At 42.8% G+C, this 17,290-nt stretch overlaps 1 protein-coding gene across 3 annotated transcripts in view; it reads right to left on the minus strand.

The window, feature by feature from the left end:
• gtf2ird1 (GTF2I repeat domain containing 1) overlaps nucleotides 1–17,290 on the minus strand; it is a 33,849-nt gene that overhangs the window by 5,478 nt on the left and 11,081 nt on the right. For all 3 annotated transcript variants that reach the window (XR_014699537.1, XR_014699538.1, XM_084564242.1), the window contains exons 8-21: nucleotides 15,996–16,079; nucleotides 15,261–15,444; nucleotides 12,473–12,498; nucleotides 11,244–11,370; nucleotides 10,697–10,740; nucleotides 10,421–10,501; nucleotides 8,241–8,402; nucleotides 4,449–4,505; nucleotides 4,038–4,118; nucleotides 2,032–2,215; nucleotides 1,860–1,921; nucleotides 1,227–1,298; nucleotides 837–1,104; nucleotides 14–42 (exon numbers count right to left, since the gene is read on the minus strand). Coding sequence is in view for 1 of the 3 variants with exons in the window: in XM_084564242.1 (XP_084420368.1) it covers nucleotides 14–42; nucleotides 837–1,104; nucleotides 1,227–1,298; nucleotides 1,860–1,921; nucleotides 2,032–2,215; nucleotides 4,038–4,118; nucleotides 4,449–4,505; nucleotides 8,241–8,402; nucleotides 10,421–10,501; nucleotides 10,697–10,740; nucleotides 11,244–11,370; nucleotides 12,473–12,498; nucleotides 15,261–15,444; nucleotides 15,996–16,079 (1,461 nt within the window). In the remaining 2 variants the exon portion in view is untranslated. The remainder of the gene's footprint in view (nucleotides 1–13; nucleotides 43–836; nucleotides 1,105–1,226; nucleotides 1,299–1,859; nucleotides 1,922–2,031; nucleotides 2,216–4,037; nucleotides 4,119–4,448; nucleotides 4,506–8,240; nucleotides 8,403–10,420; nucleotides 10,502–10,696; nucleotides 10,741–11,243; nucleotides 11,371–12,472; nucleotides 12,499–15,260; nucleotides 15,445–15,995; nucleotides 16,080–17,290) is intronic.

Raw genomic sequence — 17,290 nt, forward strand, 5'->3', positions numbered from 1 at the left:
ATTCTGTTCTTACCTGGTTTTGGAATAAGTCCTTGAAATGGTCTGAAAACAACAAAGGTATGTGAGCAGGTTGTCTAAAAGTCATTTTTATCATTTTCATTTAACAACAGCACATAACATGTTCTAGTTAATAAATAAAAGGAAACAGAAAGGAGTCTCTGGCTTTCATTTCAGTCACAGAGGAGCCATTAAAGAAGTCTGTTGCAGGGAGTCAAGAGCTTCTAAAGAATGATAACTTGGTTTTGGATCATCAATGCCATAGATGTTTATCCTTGTGATTCTTTATATTCAACGTGGATAATATTTCTGCAGTCTGACTGAAAGAAGTCCAGGCATGCAACCGAAATGGTTAGCTACTCCTACGTGGATAAAATAATTTAAAAGATTGTGTTCACATTCTCTCTAAAAATGGAAAATTCAGCGTCTCTGCCCACATGGATTCTGACTTTGTTCCTCTTTTCAAACACTTGTTTAAACAACTGGTTGTCACCCGATGTTTACCCCACGTGGACTCACAAACACGCTCACACAGAGTGGATTTATTCCAAGCAGAGAGAAACCAGCTGATCAAGCTTTTACATTAATATAATCAAAGGTTATTATCCGTTATTATCGAGGCATTTTTATTCATATTATTAGAGGATGAGTCTGTGTAAACACAGCAGGGCTTACTTAGCTGTGTTGACTGATTTCATAGAACGTTCTGACTTTGTGGTGGATTAATAAAGATTTTATAACATGCAACAGACAGACAGACTAAAGTTCGGCTGCCTTATTAGGAAGGGCAGAGAACAGGAAGCGTCTGATTTACCGATGGTGTGACCTGCGCTTCTCACCTGGTGATGGTGAAGTTGATTTTGTCAGCGACCGCCAGGATCCTCTCCAGGTTCTGCGAGCCGAAGGTGCAGGGCTTCCTGAAGGGGATGCCGGGCGGGAGGCCCTCTATGATGACTGAGTCCGGGTTGTTCTTGATCCTCTTGTAAGGCACTTGGACGGGGTACTTGATGCCCAATGCCTCCCCATACTTCCTGTTGAACAGATCTTGGACCTGCTCTCGCAGCGTGTTGGCCAGGTCGATCCTGGACAGCTTGGACTCCAAACACTCTGCAGACGGAGGACAGAAGACACATTGGAGCTTCTTAGAAACCCGTTGCAACAGTGATAAATGTTAATACACAATTTGAAGAGATGACAGCACTAAATGTAATCTTTAAAGTCCGGCGTACCTGAGAATCCAGGTCTCTTGGAAATAGCTGCAGTGTCCTCCGTTACTGGCGTGGCATCCTTGGCGTCGAGCTCTTCAGAAAAATATTTTAAAGGTTAAACTTTTTGTTTTGGTCATCTATAAAGATTTACTGAACACCACAAAGGTCAAGAGTTGCCTCTGGTCCCAGCAGCTGAGCTTCGTCACCAGTAAAATAAATTCCGGCAAATCCTGGATGTATTTATTTTTGTCTTTAGAAGAGCTGGTTTAAAAAAAACTGCATGAACTGAATCTGACCTTATAATTTCAGCCGCGCAGAGGACAGAACAAATAGCTCTTGGAGACAACGTTATGAGCCTCCAGATGGTGTGACTTTCTGCTGAGATCCTACTTATTCCGTGTTCAAAGCTTTAAATATTATAGTATTTGGAATGACTGCATGTTTACACCCGTCCCTGTTCTTGTAGTAATCATGAAGCGCAGATACAGGACAGCTGTTTTAATCTCTGACCTCCAAGAAGAGTCGCCGACTAAAAACAGAACTAAATCCTGTCGTATAATCCACCGACATCAAAGAAAAATACTCTCCGTCTTCATGAAGAGGTCAAAGGGACAATTTCACATTATTTTTTCAGCTGGTTGCATAGAGACACACCTGAATCACAGACCGGGATGGAAGGCATCTCTTGTTTCACTTGCTCCGTTAAGAGGTCAGGCCTGGAGACAAACGAGATTATTTTGAATAAACCCGTTAATGAACAAAGCTGTAATCACTCTAATAAAAGGAGTAACGTGCACATCACAACACGTTCTACATGCGCTCTCACCTTTTAATAACAAACTGGATCTGACTGCTGGCGGCCAAGATCTTCCGTAGTTTGGCTGCTCCGAAACAGTTGGGCCTTCGGAGGGAGATTCCCTCCGGCAGCCCGGTGACGTACAGATCCTCTGGATACATCTGGAACTTGGAGTACGGCACCTTGGCTGGTTCAGGGAGGCACAGAGCTTCGGCTGAGGGAGAGGGGATGGTAAATGCTCTGTTAGACGTCGTTTTATCCTTGGTGGCATCAGGGGTTTTTTTGTCAGCCGCTAAGAACCAAACTGTCCAGTTATTAATGCTCAAACAAAATACAGCTGTATTAAAGACGGAGTGGCAGGGATGACAGCGCTCCAAGATTATGAGAGTTTAACTTGCTAAAAGTGTCAGGATCAAGTCTTCCAGCAGAGAGGGGTTTTTTTCTCTTCGTGCCATGAAGCAATGAAGACTTACAGATTAAACACTGTGAGTTTAATCTCATGTCTGCAGCAGAAGACAAAAAGATTTATCTTCACCACAGGTTCGATTCCAGCCTGCACCCTCTACATCACGTCGTGTCCTGTCTCTCACCCTTTATATCCTGTCTGTTGTTTCTATTGAACTAACCAACGAAGGAACAAAAGGCCAAAAAACAAAGACAATTAAATAAATAAATAAATAAAAACTGTGTATAAAATAAATGGATTTTCCAATTCTAATCGATCTGGAGTTGAAATATAAGATATCATAAGTCATAAAGTCCCCTGATCGATTTTTCCATCATCCACTCGTTAGAAATCTCTCAAGACTGGTTTCACTTGACAAATTTCTGGGAGACCACGCGACGAGATTTGTCCACATGACATGACAGGAACTCCAACCACATCAGGACAGAAAGATGAGCGGATTTAAATGTAGGACGACAAATACGAGTTGCACAAAAGCAAAGCCATATGTAAGATGTGAAACCAATCTCAATTTAAGTTTTAACAACTGTTTCAAAACTGAAATTTGTGATGAATGGAATCGGGACCCTGTGAAACTAAACCCAGACCTAGTTACTGCTGTTACCTGGCTGCCTATAGAGTGATACCACGTAGACGTAGAGCTTTCTGTTAACTAGTGAAACTGACTTGAAGTTCTTGTTGTGGCGATCTAACTATCATTTGCGACACAGACGGTAACTGAAACATTTTCACTTTTTTCAGATTTGTGCAGTAAAACTACTTCTAGGCGGCACAGTTAGCACTGATGCCTCACAGGAAGAAGGTTCTGGGTTCTAATCCATGGACCGACTGGTTCCTTTCTGTGTGGAGTTTGCATGTTCTCCCTGTGTCTGCGTGGGTTCTCTCCAGGTTCTCCAGCTTCCTCCCACCGTCTAAAGACATGCTTGTTCGGTTCATTGGTGATTCTAAATTGGCCGTAAGCGTGAGGAGTGTCTCTCTGTGTTAGCCCTGTGATAGACTGGAGACCTGTCCAGGGTGTACCCCGCCCAATAACAACTGGGATAAGATCCAGCCCCCCATCGACCCTTCACAGGACAAGTAGTTACAGAATAAGATGAATGAAAATGCCACTGTAAACAATCTGAGGCTATTTTAAGAACTTTTCTTAAGATGCTGCCTAATTGTGAGATCAGCTGTGTGTTATTAAATAATCATTTGTCAAACAAGTAATGGAGTCCTGCTACTAACATGTAGCTGTGTGTATTCACCGCTACAGCAGTCTGAAGTTACTGATCAGTTTCTTCCTTCATGCCACTGTAACACAACACCCAGTCTTAATTGCTTTGACAGCTCTCTACTGTCATTCCACTTACGATAATAAGGAATGTGTCTTTTCTTGTGCTGCACCCACAGCGAGACACACTAATGCTCGGCGTCCTTTAGCTTAAACTCTTGAACAGATTCTATCTCATATATACGTTCTGAATTGCTGTGCACACGTGGAGGAGATCCGTCTCACTGGAAAATTAACGGCACAACCTCTTGGCCTCCTGTGAATGAGGATAAGGCTCCACCACTACAGGTACCTTACCGTACTTAATGCTGAAGAGGCTCTCCACTTGTCTCCGAAGCTGAAGAATCATTTCGCCAATATCCTCCACCAGACTCCCCGCTGGACGAGTCCGGCAAATGAAAAACACAAGAGAGCGCCAAAAGAGAGTTATTATACTAGTTTGGAGAGGTGAGGCAGCTTCCCACCTGTGAACATTACTACTTGTCCCCGTGTCGGCTTTATTTTGATAAATTCCAGCTGCCCTGCGCTGACCTGATGACAAACGGACTGTGTCGTTAGCAGGTCAGCGTATGGAGCGGTGCATTAATCACAGAAGAGCGTGACAAATGGATGCAGGAAACACGGGAAGGGTGAAGGTGCAGAAACAGGACCAAAATATAAAGTTTAAAATATTTCTTAAGCCAGGTGTTTTATTTAATTGCAGCTCACCTTCAGAGGATCTTCTGATGCTCTGGGACGCCGCACTGGGAGGTGACAGAGCTTCAGCTGGAAGATGCAAAGAGACGTGAGAAGGACAAACAACAACAACAACAGCTGCTTTAAGAAACAGTTAACAAATGATCAACTACAGATGATCAAATACGTTGGTTTCTGGGAGTGGCTTTACTGCACAAGAGTCAGCTGGTAACTCAGGTTTGGTCCTACATTGATTTTGCGGTGATTATTATATTTGTGACTCTTTGGCCCTGTTCAGACCTGGTATTAACGTTTGACCTGGACGATCCGATCACATGTGGACAGCTTAAAGTACAGGTGTGAACACTAGGGATGTACCAGTATCGGGGCTGATGCAGACATTTCTAAAACGATCGGGTTGAATCGGTGCTGGGCTTCAACCAAGCCTGATCTTTTATAGTTATTTATTTCAGGTCTGCATAAACCAAAACCACGTCCATGTAGCGTTAAAACATCTCGTCTTCCTCTTGGTTGGCTAGTGTCACAGAAGAAGACAACGCAATAAGTACACAAAAGAAGAGGGTTAAGTCGTTTATAGCGCTGAATGACCAGCTCCTTTATGGAGTAGAGAACACAGAATTTTCTAGAGCCAAAGTACGAAATAGCCCGCCCCTCACTGCATAAACTTTGACAGCCATATTTATTGGACTTAATACAGTTGCACTGAGCAGACATGATCTAGGAGAAAACAAGTAATGAGGAACAGCCTTTGTGATTCTCCAGGGAAGGACATTCTGTTCATTAAAGATCAGATTGAGACACAGCTCGGCCGATGACGAATATTAAAAGGTCAGTACTGGGACAAAAAATTTGATTGAGAGGAAACAGACGGTCACTGTTATGAATGATCACCAGAAAGGACAAAAGCACCAAAAGTGTCATCTATTCATTAATGGAGAGAGCCTCTGAATATCATTTGTCTGTGTAGCTAGCAACTAACTCACTAAACGGATAAACAAGTCTAAAGAAATAAACACAAACCGTTTCCCTCGTAGGATAAGGCAGCCGTGTGAACTGAAGTTGTGTCTTTATTTATCTTTAGGCCTTGAGGTTTTTCTTTTACTGCTGCAAACAGCGACGTATAATCAAGTCTTTGTGCAGGACTATACAAGAGATAAATACATAAATAATAAATAATAACTATAAGTGTGTTTTCTGTGAGAGAGAGACTTAACAGCTTCCACAGTTTGTATCATGTCTTTGTGTCGGCACCCACACACAAGCGACAGCTCTGTTAATGGTTCTGAAACAGCGTCAGACAGACATCTATTGGTCTGAGACAGGCACTGCTGGCGCAATGCTCTACTGCGCCCCAAACGCTGTAGGTGTTATTTACATTCATACAGAGCGTGGCACTAAGATGCGATCACAAGTGGTCCCTCGAGACGTATGTGGAGACGCATTCTAATGCCAGGCGTGAACACACATATGCACATTGCCAGATTGGGCAGTTTTATGGCCACTTTGGTGGTTTTGAATTGAACTGGGCAGGCGAACAAAACATTTGGGATCATTTACTTTCTTTTTCATGCTGATTTGAAACAAGACCAAAGTGCATGCACTCTTTCCAAGACATTGTATGTGTGAGCATGAGTGAGAGCACTGAATGTGCTTGTAGTGGCCAGATGTGGGTGGTTGGCTGCTGCAGTTTGTTGCTGAATGATTTATATGCTTTGATACCGTTGCTTTTTTTGAATTACTAAACAAAATATTAATATAATAAAATATTTTGGGTGAATTTTTGTCAGCTTTTTAGCTGTAAACCATCAGCTGTATCTGGCATCACTGCACTCAGGATGCGTGTTAATACCGGGTCTGATCAGAACCTTTATGTTTACCACCAGTACACACAAGTAGATAAAATAACCAGTGCAATATGAGCAATAAATTACTGATTTTACAAATGTTGCTCAAAATTAACAATTGCAAGCAAAATGAATAATGATGTGAACAAGTTTGCATCACAGCATCACTGTATGCTGCGTCGTTACTGAAAGCCATGACATTCAGAGCAGGAACTGAACATTATGAAGTCGCCAAAATGAGTATTTATTGTTTGGTTCTTGGGGGTGAGTTAAACGGGAAGATCGTCTCATTACGTCTCACACGTTTGGAGATGTTCACAGTAGTGTAATGTTTGAAGGGTACATCTAGTTCAGCAGGTAATTCTATTGTTTTACATGATGCATCTTTGTACGGTGCAGAAGGAACAGAATCACAACAGACCCTGGTGAGAACTGGCTTCTACTGAACAACATAAAACATTTAGCAGACATCAAAATCTGCTCTGTTGGATTCAACTAAACATGACTACAGACTAGTCCTAAGTTTTACTACATGGGACTTTCTTTTAGTGCACAGTTTGGAACTGTCTTCTTAACTGAATAATGTTGGTAAACCGAACCACAAAAGATGATTCAGGGTTTGACGTTTTAATTTGGAAAGTCTGGTCGGCCCACGTTTTCTAGATCAGATCCATTTTACTACAATGCAAAATACCAGGATGTGACTGGGAACTGACTACAAATGCAAAACAAAATGTGACTGAGTGCACTTACCTTCATTTTCTTTCCTTTAGTGGTCATTTGTGAAAGAAAACTTAAACAAAGCACAAGCAAATCAACAAAATAAAACAAAAATGCCTCCTGAAAGGAATGTATGCAAAAAAACAAACAAAAAAAAAGAAACAAGATCGCTTTGAGTAGACTCTTCAATCTCTGTAGCTTTGCAACAGCACCACCTTCAAATGTAAAAAATGGCCTCGTTTATATGTTAATTTAATTTAGGAAAAAAACTAAAGTCGATTTTGACATTTGGACAGCGTGATGGATTAGGTGGGAAACTTGCAGGTCTGTGCGTGCTAAACTTTTGCAACGTTTGACATCGTAAAAGGGTCAATTCACTAAAATGATTGTGATTGCAGCGTTGAAAAATTATATTTAAAAAAGAAAAAAAGAAAACGTCTGCATGAAAACTGGTGACAGAGAGTAACGGGGACAAGGACAAATGAAAACTCTGTAATCTTTCATTGCTTTACCTCCATTAAACTGAGGTACACAAGCGAAGACGGAAGATTTACATTATCTGCATGTATTTGTTTGCAATGACCAAATCAACTTGTTTTAATAGCTTCTGGCAAATGAGGCAGACGGTAAGGTCTGGAACAAGAGTGCAGTCTACTCAAATGATCTTGGTAACCTCTATTTACCTAGTGGGGAGGGTTCTACGTGGGCGGGGCAGGATGTGGGAGTCTCAACGGGACCTTTGAGGATTAGTGTGGTCTAGCTAGCGTATGGGTTTTGGGCAGCAGGACTAGAAGACAATGTCACTCCAAATCTGCAAATGTGCACGATGCAGCCGTCTTGAGGTTGCCGATTTCAGGTTACCCTCGTGTTGACAGAGAGGACTCAGAGAGTGGGTCGGTGTCAGACAGCTGGGGCACGGTGCCGTTCACAGATGAGAGCTAGTCTTTGTGAGGCTGGAGGGGGAGAAGAGGAGCTACAATATGGGAGAGTAAGGGCACAAGGAGGGGGTTTAAGGTTGGGGTTGTGGCTACTAGTGACTGGGGTTGAGGTTTGGTCATGAGGAAGTGGGAGATAAAGCGGTTTCATACGTTATTTAGCTTCCTAAAAACGGCCAGTGTTTGAGGTGGCAGTTGGGCGGCACCGGTGGAGCGGTAAGGCTGCGGTAGGAGCCGTCATCCCAGGAGCAGCAGTGTGAGACGGCGGATGAAATGCAGGTGTGGGCCGACAGAGATGAGGTTACCTGCGTGATTTTCCATCGCGTGATGGGAAGCCGAGGGGGCCGGGGGAGCAGAGGGGGCAGAGGGGGCTGGGGGGGCCGAGGGGGAGGCCGTGGCTGGACACGGAGCAGCTGCGACGGGCTCGGCCACAGACTCACTGGGCTCTTCCCCATTTGTGCCAGCATCTAGAGAAGCAAAAAGATTAGTTATCAACTTTTTGCTGAACTTTATATCAGAGAGAGGAAATATTTCCTATAGTGGTGTTACATTCATGTAAAGCAGTGTTGATAGGTTCAGAGTGGTATATATATAAAGCCCTGTCCAAATATGAAGTGATTTATATCATCTCTTTGTAGCCGACACTAGTGGACGTTTAAGGCTCTGGTTGCCCAGGTAACCCAACTCGAGTGAAACAAGCTGAACCTGAAGATATTCCCTGTGTATGGATGGAGCAGGCTGGACACTGCTCTCTATTTGAACAGGACAGAGCATCCGGATTCACCGGACGCTCCGAGCCCGTAATTAAATTTCCACGGCTTCTTGTCCTCACATCACTGCTAGTGTCTTCCTGTGTGTGCATCCCTTAATGCTGTGTTATGTATATTATAGCGTAGGCTGGGGAGGGATGACAAATGGGTCCTGAGTGGCGTCACACTCTCCTCCAAGAGTCCTGCTCTTTGGACGCACTGAGTGGGACATTTATTCTACTTTCCCTGATTGGTTATCTGCTGCAACTGCAGTAATTCTAATAGAATACGGGAACTAAATTGAAATCACCTGCACCGGTGCACACCATACTTGGCTCTCTCTTAGACTATCATTATCATAAATTGGTAATAAGCTCAACTCTTATCAGAATATGAGTCCAGTAGCACGTTATTTGGGTTTCATAATACACTGTGTATGAACCGATACAGATAAAACATACCTTTGCCTGCAATCGGACAGTGCTCGGATGATGTGTAAACTATGTCATGGCTGTTCTTCTGTCCATTATAAATTGCTTGGCCGAAACAAACTTTTTTTTTCTTGTTCTCGCAGCCCGAGAAGCCAGAACAAATTTCTCACTTCTCGCGGAGTATCTAATGAGCTTAAAGCCTGCCATAACAATATCACTGACCCAGCAGATCTTTACCAGAGCATAATTAATCCCCAGTGGTGTGTGAGTAGAACCAACTTTCAGCCACAAAAAAATTTGGTCTGGCTTCCAGGCCAGCAAAGATTTGCTCTAGCAGGTTTTTCCTCAATTAACCACAGGGGGTCCAAATCAGAATGAAGCCAATACAAAGGTTTTTAGATGCTGTATTTAACTTTTACACATTACAGCTTCAACTGGAAACCTTTCAAACACAACGAATGAGTCATGCTCGGACAGAGCAAGTCTAAAAGCACCTTTTTTCTTTTACAAATATGAAAATTTAATTTAAAATTAAAGAGTAATAGGCGGTTTAGACTTAAGTTGACGCAAAGGCCACGACGACAACGAAGACCCATTTCCTCTTTAGTATTTCTGGCTGCTTCTCCATCTCTGCAATTTTTGAATTGATAGATTTGGATCAATAAAGATGGAACACATGGAGGAAAGGTTAACTGAGGAGGTTCAGAAATACAAACGTTTGTATGACTCGTCTTCGGCGAAAGTTTCAGTCGGCACTGTGGAAAATAGAAAGGAAGTAGAAACAAAAATTAACTCGACTGACAATAAAAAGACACAGCGCCGACTAGTGTTTGGGTGGTGTTGTTATAGAGCGAGCCAGACTGACGAGCGCATAAGTATAAACCGGCGTCTAGGTCCCGCAGAGAAATAAACTCCACTTAAATAAGGTGCAAGTCAAGACTTTCATCTAAAGTTGATTCGGACTGAGACGAGCATCCAGTCCTTACTAACTATGACTGGAGCTTTTTGGAAAATTCATATTTATTGAAATAAAAGCTTAGTGTTGGATATATCCAAAACTGCTCACACGCACAGGAAATGTCAAATCAAAACAATCAAATCTTCTTGACACAAACAAGTGATTGTAAAAAGGACCTCATAAGCAGTTGATGTTTTGCCTGACATAGTTTTACATATCGGTCTAGTGACACTGCATCACAGACTCAATCTCTGAAAGCCTTTGTCTGGATCCCGTGTTTGTTTATTTTTTTTCTTAGAAGTGACTCATTCTCAAAGCCAACGGCTGCCAAGTGTGTGCTCACTTACCCGGCACTGTAACTTGAATGATTTCCCCGTCTGGAGGCTCTGTTTTAATCCTCCTCAAAGGAATGCAATCTCCTGAAGGACCTGCGGGGATTGAACGGTTCATTCTGCACGAGTTCCCATCAGCGTGTGGTTTACGGTCGCGATTAACAGACTTAGAGCGGACGACAGAAATGTGTTGGAAGGAGACTTCCGATCGCGCCGGTCGAAATTAATGTAACGATCGGGATTCAAATCATTTCTCTATCATCGTGCAGAGTTGCATTTATTAGCACGTACCTGCTTCACAGTCAGCCAGGGGACTCACACAGGCACTCGTTGATCTGTAAAAAATAAAATAAAATACATGAGGGTGATTAAAGATCTTTTTTTTTCGTCCGCTGCGTCCTTTGAGCTGGAAAAGAAACGTCTTCTGGTTGACACTTTAGATTAATGAGATTTAATTTTGCCTATTTGATGACTCCAGTTTATAAGATGTAAGGTAACCTGGATATGATTGATTATAAATGCATACCTGATTTATTGAAAATAGTGTTCTATTTAATAAGCAGCCATAAATTAGTTCTACCATATGGGCAGTCAGAAGATTTACAGAAAAAAATAAAGGGACCAAAGCAAAACATGAATTAAAGGCTGTCGCTAAAATTAAGCTTATTACAGCAAGTGCCACCAAAGCAATGATAATGATTCATTCTGCTAAACTGTGTTTTTAAACAGTTTAATTACTACGAGTAATGCCGGTTATTAAAGCAGCACAATCTGGCTGCGTGCCCCCGTCTCCCATTCCCACATTATAGACGGTTTTCCGCGTGGGCCGAGCTCCGACCTGCTGCTGTGAGGATTGCTGACCAGCTCGGCGGCCGTGGGCGGGATGATCAGATTGTCGGGGAAGCCGTCTTCGAGCGCGGAGCCCAGGTCGTGCTTGCCCTCCTCCCTCGCGATCTTGCCAGCGGCTGCGACAAACAAGACAAAAACAGAGGGTAAACAAACGCTGCGTCCCATTAGCGGCGCGCATCTGTGGGGCGTAAATATATAAATAAAAGACCTGACGGAGCAGTTTTCTGTCAGCCAGTTTCTGTAATTAATTCTAAGGATCCTGACAAATGCAGCAAGGTGTCTGGCTGAACTTCCTTTACAAAGCGCACATGGAAAGCTACCAAAATAATTACATTTTACCCAAAGCTCCCTTTTCAAAAGATCATCCTTCACTTTAATGAAAATGTGAGCCGCTCTCAGGCAAAGAGCCAAATTAACTCTGATTTTCTCACACTTTTACTCAGTACTGGAACGTCAAGATTTGTGAATGAACAACAATTATAATCTCCAAGTCCATCTAGCCACGCAGTTACGCAGTCTAATACAACAAGCGTGCAATAAAACCAGCGTCTATGAAGGTTATAGATGAGGAAAATGTCTACGTTATCAGAAAAACAGCCCAGGAAGAAATCTGGGAGCAATTATCCACATTTTCCTGCGTAATTTTTGACGCTGGTGTAGGGAGTGGTGTTTTATAATGAGACAAAATCACTGCTCACAGAAATGGGACAATGGTATCAACCATAGACTGTATAAAGACCTCTAAAGTGAAGCAACAGCAAGTAGAGCTCCCCCTGGTGGCTGGCTGCAGTATAGGTCATAAGCCCCACCCCCTCAGTGTTAGTGGGCGGGACTTGGGCCAAACTAAAACACTAAAATACACGTCAATTTTTTTTTTTTCAAGGATGATTTCTGTCATTTTATGTAGTTAATAAAACACTGATAGTCGTATAATCCAACATTTCCTTGTAACTGGTGGAGGTAGAGCAGAGTGTAGTATTAATTAAACAAAAACAAGACTGAGTCTGGAGGAAGTGTGGGCGGGGCATCGATATCGTGGCTCCACTCTCGGATCGTAATGATCAGACTTTTGCTCCAAACTCCCAAGATGGTGCTGCCCGTATCCCCGGGAAAATAGCGTCAGTTTGGCCAATGGAAGGAAGGAAGTGGAGACGTATTGTCCATATTTATATACAGTCTATGCTATCAACACAAAAACAAAATCAGTATCAGTCTTACCGGTGAAAATCCTCTCGTCAAACATTCTGAAACATAAAAAGAAAGAGACAAGTCGTCAGTCGCTGAGTTCAAAGACCGCTTCAGCTATCAGGGAGAAAATCAGGATGCAAACACAGTACATGTGAACTCAATCATTACCAGCTCTTTAAACAATCCGTCTCAGTCAAACGATCATTGAGTCGTTCCTTTGTTTTCACTGAAATCCCTCTCGACTAAGAATAAGTGTGAGTGCGATTTACTCCTGGACGGCTTCCCCCCTCCTCCTGGCACGTACCGCCGCTCTGTCTGCCACGGCTGCTGTCATAATTAATCTGAGGACACAACTATTCCATCAAGCCTTGTTTATCTACGCCTGTTTTTAAAGCTTTTCAGAAAAAAAAGATATTATGAAACTGTGCTCCAGCCAAGCCTGATCTTCTCTAGTTATTTATTTTAGGTCTGCCCTGAATCAAAACCACGTCCTTGTAGCGTCAAAACGTCGTCTTCCTCTTCTCACGTCAAAGCTGCCAAAAAAAAAAAAACAAGAAGAAGAAGAAGAAGAAGAAGAACCAAAATCACATGACTTAACATGTCTGCTGTGTGGAAGAATTTACTCTGGAATTAGCAAGTTATGCTCTGTGGATGTTTGGTGAGGCGATAGTAAGAGATCGTGAGAAAATAATAACACGTCCTGTTATGGATGCCACAGAAACAACGAGAAACACTGACCGCTGCGTTTATAAGACGGGGAAAGTTTCCTGGAGACAACATCAAGATGAAACTTTTTCCACTCAAGAATGATGAAGGATGTGCTATTAATAAAAGGTCGGACAGATGTCCCACTCAGAGAAAACAGGTCAAAACCATCAGATGAAGGAAATTGCGGAGGACGATGAGATGGACGACACGCGCTGGGTTTTATTGAGTCGAGCATTAATGTGTTCATCACGTCGCTAAATGTGGAGCGGATGCACATGAAGTTTAGCCTAGAATCTAGACGCGCCCCTAGCGGCAGCAAATTACATTTGCTTCCAGGGGCAGTGTAGTTACTCTCCGTTGACTTGAGATTTCGAAAAATCCAAGATGGACCGGGCCAATCACGAGTCGGTGGGCGGGCTTAACGTGATGCCGACTGACCTGCGACCATAAGTTCCGTGAATTACGCGTGAATTCCCCCATCCTGCTAGAACTACCAGAGCGATGGCTGCTGCTAGCGAACAACTTTCTTTCGAATCAGCTTTGGCCGCCGCTCTGAAAGACTTGAAGTTAAGCTTTTCTCTGAGAAAAGAACAAGAAACTGCACTGAGGTCGTTCTTACAAAAGAAGGATGTATTTGGAGTTTTGCCAACCGGATACGGCAAAAGTTTGATCCACAGCTTAAAAATGATTAATGCAGGAGAAACTCAACCTGTAGGCGAACTCATAAAAAAAACAAAACAGGATGCAACAAGAATTATTTAATATCTATTAGGATAAGTTTTTTCCACAACACATGCAAGGAACTCTCTTTTCCGTCGCTCTGACTACGTCACCTTCTTCGTTGCTCTGATTGGTTGTAGCGCTATCCTATTGCGTGGAGAGGGAGTTTGAAAGACAACCGTTAATCCCACCCCTCCGGTTGAGCCCTGTCTATGGAGAGTGCCCAGACCCTACATTTAATGTGGGTCTGGCTCGTCAGGCTACATGAAGTTAGTAAAGCTGTCAAAACGTGTATGATATTACTTCTGACATGTAGTGGCATGTAGTAGCAGAGCAGGGCCGGAGCCTATCCCAGCTATTACTGGGCGAGAGGCGGCAACCATTCACACTCACACCTACGGCCAATTTAGAATCACCAATGAACCTAACCAGCATGTCTTTGGACGGTGGGAAGAAGTCGGATTAACCCCACACAGAAAGGCCCCAGTCGGACGATGGATTCGAACCCAGCGCCTTCTTCCTGTGAGGCATCAATGCTAACCACCGTTCCACTGTGCCCCCTAAGATCAAACATGTCTTGATCTATTTTTCTATGACTTTGAGACTGAAACGATCAAAATGTGGAAATAAAATCAAGTGGTCATTACATGAGATATCACGTGCTGATAATGAGTTTCAGTTAAAGGAAGCAACCATTAGAATTAACCATCAGTTTGTTTAAAGACGACCCTCGTCTGCCACTAGAGCGTGCCAATAAAGCACATCAGGGAACATCTGGAGCAGCTCTCAAAGACAATGCGATGTAGCTCTGAATTAATCACATTTTCAATCTTCCCTAACTGTATTAACGCCTAATGAGCTGCCTGCAGGATTCGGTAAAAGATGTGTTATCTCAAACAAGGCACGGTGGCTCATTTGAATTAGCTTAAACAAATGGATGGAGGAGCAGCCATTAGCGCAGTGTGCTGGCAAAGGGAGAGTCATTTGGGACGTGAGTGGAAACGGTTTACCAGTCAGCGGGACGTCGTGAGCTGAAGGGAGCAGACGTTTAACAGACAGATGGCACAGTATAGGCTGGCGTGGTCGGTAGCTGCTCATTAAATATCTTTGCTCAATAACAGTTTTCAGAAGCAGTGCCATGTTGTGGTTTGCAGATAATTAAGTATCAAGTGGGTAAACTATGATCGGTACTCAGTCATTAGCTTGGACTCTGGTGGAAGTATGCATGCAATGTGCTTCCTTGAAAAGCTAATCTTGTGTTAATTACATTAATCAATTAACAGACCAAGTGAATATATCCTTAAGTTTTACGTCTGCATGCAAAACACGTTGTGCGCTAAAAACAGTTTTCCCTCTCAGCTCCGTTGCCAGTTTCAGTCTTAACGCTCACCGTTTGACTATGAAGCGGATTCCATGGCGCTCGTCCAGGATGCGTTTGAGCTTGGGAACGCCGTATGTGCACGGCCTCTTGAAGGGGATCTGGTCCGGGATGCCAATGATCTCCACGGCTCCTGGATCGCAGGCTATTTTGCGGTAGGGGACAGGCACCATGTGATCCAGACCCAGCGCCTCAGCTGGAGGCAGGAAGCAGCAAAGAAGATAATTGTTTTTATTCAAACAGTGTGCAACAGTAATATTTTAAATGTATGTATTGGTGTTTTGTTTTTTTTCAGTCTACAAAGAGTAATTTGCATAAAGAAGAGCAGCCTCCAGGTAAGATTTGTTTTTCGGGAAGTGAAGATAATAGCAGCTAAATGAAAAAAAAAGGCTTAAGGTAATGGTTATTGCTGTGGGGTTTTAAAAAAATAACAGCTTTTCTGTGAATATTGCAGAATTTCTGCCTGCAAGCAACAGTTAAAATAAGAAAAACAAATGCAAATATTTGAAGTAAATTCGCAATCAGGACAGTTGAGGCTGCAAATCCATGTGTTATCACTGAGGAAAAAGATGATCAAACCCAAGAGCTGACCCCAATCTATCACCATCCACAGACACACGCGCCATCATCGCTGCGCGTGAACAATCGCTCGAGGAGAGAGAGCAGAGGCACCTTTCTAAGCGCCACGCTGCATGTGACACTAATGCCCAGACAATAGCAGGCGGCAGACACCGAGGACATGCTCACCGTATCTGCTGTTGAACAGGATCTGAACGCATTCTCTCAGCGTGTTGATGTCTTCAGTTTCCCGAATGAACGAGTCCCATTTTTCTGCAGGGAAACAAAGTCAACAGACGGCTCCTGTCAGGGTTTTACTCACAGTGAAACTGAGGCTCTTTCATGAAAGTTTAATGGATCCTTAGCATTAAAATGCACTGAATCAATATTCTCCATCTACTCGGTGTCAACTCGGCCAATCAGAACAATCTTCTTAAAGGATTACTCTTGACATCTTAGTGGTTTAGCCTTTAATGGCTAAGGGTTAGTACAGTTCAGCCTCTGTTCGGTAAACAATGCTTGGCCTCGGTACATGTGAACATCCTCCTCTAGGACAGCAGATTTTTGAATCTTGGTTGACTGAAGTTCTGATATTAAAACAGTTCCCTTGGCATTACAGTTTCTTAAGAATTTTAAACATACCTTAAAATGTATGTACTGCAGTTTTATGTCACTATTTTTAAACATCAGTAAGCAGATACAGAAACAGAGGGTCCCAAGGTAGCACAGTCCTCCTACCAGCAACCAGCAACCTCCAAAACTTCACTATTTGACTGCTAAAAACCAGAGTGGAGAATCCTAAAGTTGCAGCTTCACTGGTTTTATCCGGGACATAAAATAAGGTGTGGTACACAAAATAATCAGTGGGCCTCATACAGCACAAGACGCAAAAAGAAAAGTTTGTTTGGATCCATAACAATTAATATCTGGGATTGGTTTGATCTGTTTTCTTAAGAGCAAGCCACATAGGAAAACAAACCCCTCATGATTTGACCATCTACAAGTTGCTAGGAAACAGAACTTTTAAATCTGAGGACACTTAAAATGCATGGATGTAATATACTGAATCAAATCTAGAGGATTATGATCAGGTTTACTTGTGAGATTGCATCAATTTGAGATTGGCAATTCCTTTTTATTTTAACTCCCACGTGCATGTCAAACCTTTTTCTTTTATCTTCAGTTCATGTACATCCCTCTGCTGATACAGCTTCTGATTGTTTTTGATTTTCCTATAACACCAGCACTGATCCTCTGTTTATTTAACAGTGCAATCAGTTTCACTGTAGCTGAAGTTCTTCTTCTTCTTTGTCTTCCAGGACCTTATATGCACACAAATGCAATAACAACCTCCAGCCACGTGCCTACACTTTATCATCATTGTCGTCGTCATTCAACAAACCTGAGTGCTGAGTGACGATCAGATCTGGATCATCTGGTGTTTATGGAGTTTCTTATTTTGATAAATGCTGCAGCATGAGGCT

This window comes from Chelon labrosus (assembly GCF_963514085.1).
Source record: "Chelon labrosus genome assembly, chromosome: 17".
NCBI classification, from domain to species: domain Eukaryota; kingdom Metazoa; phylum Chordata; class Actinopteri; order Mugiliformes; family Mugilidae; genus Chelon; species Chelon labrosus.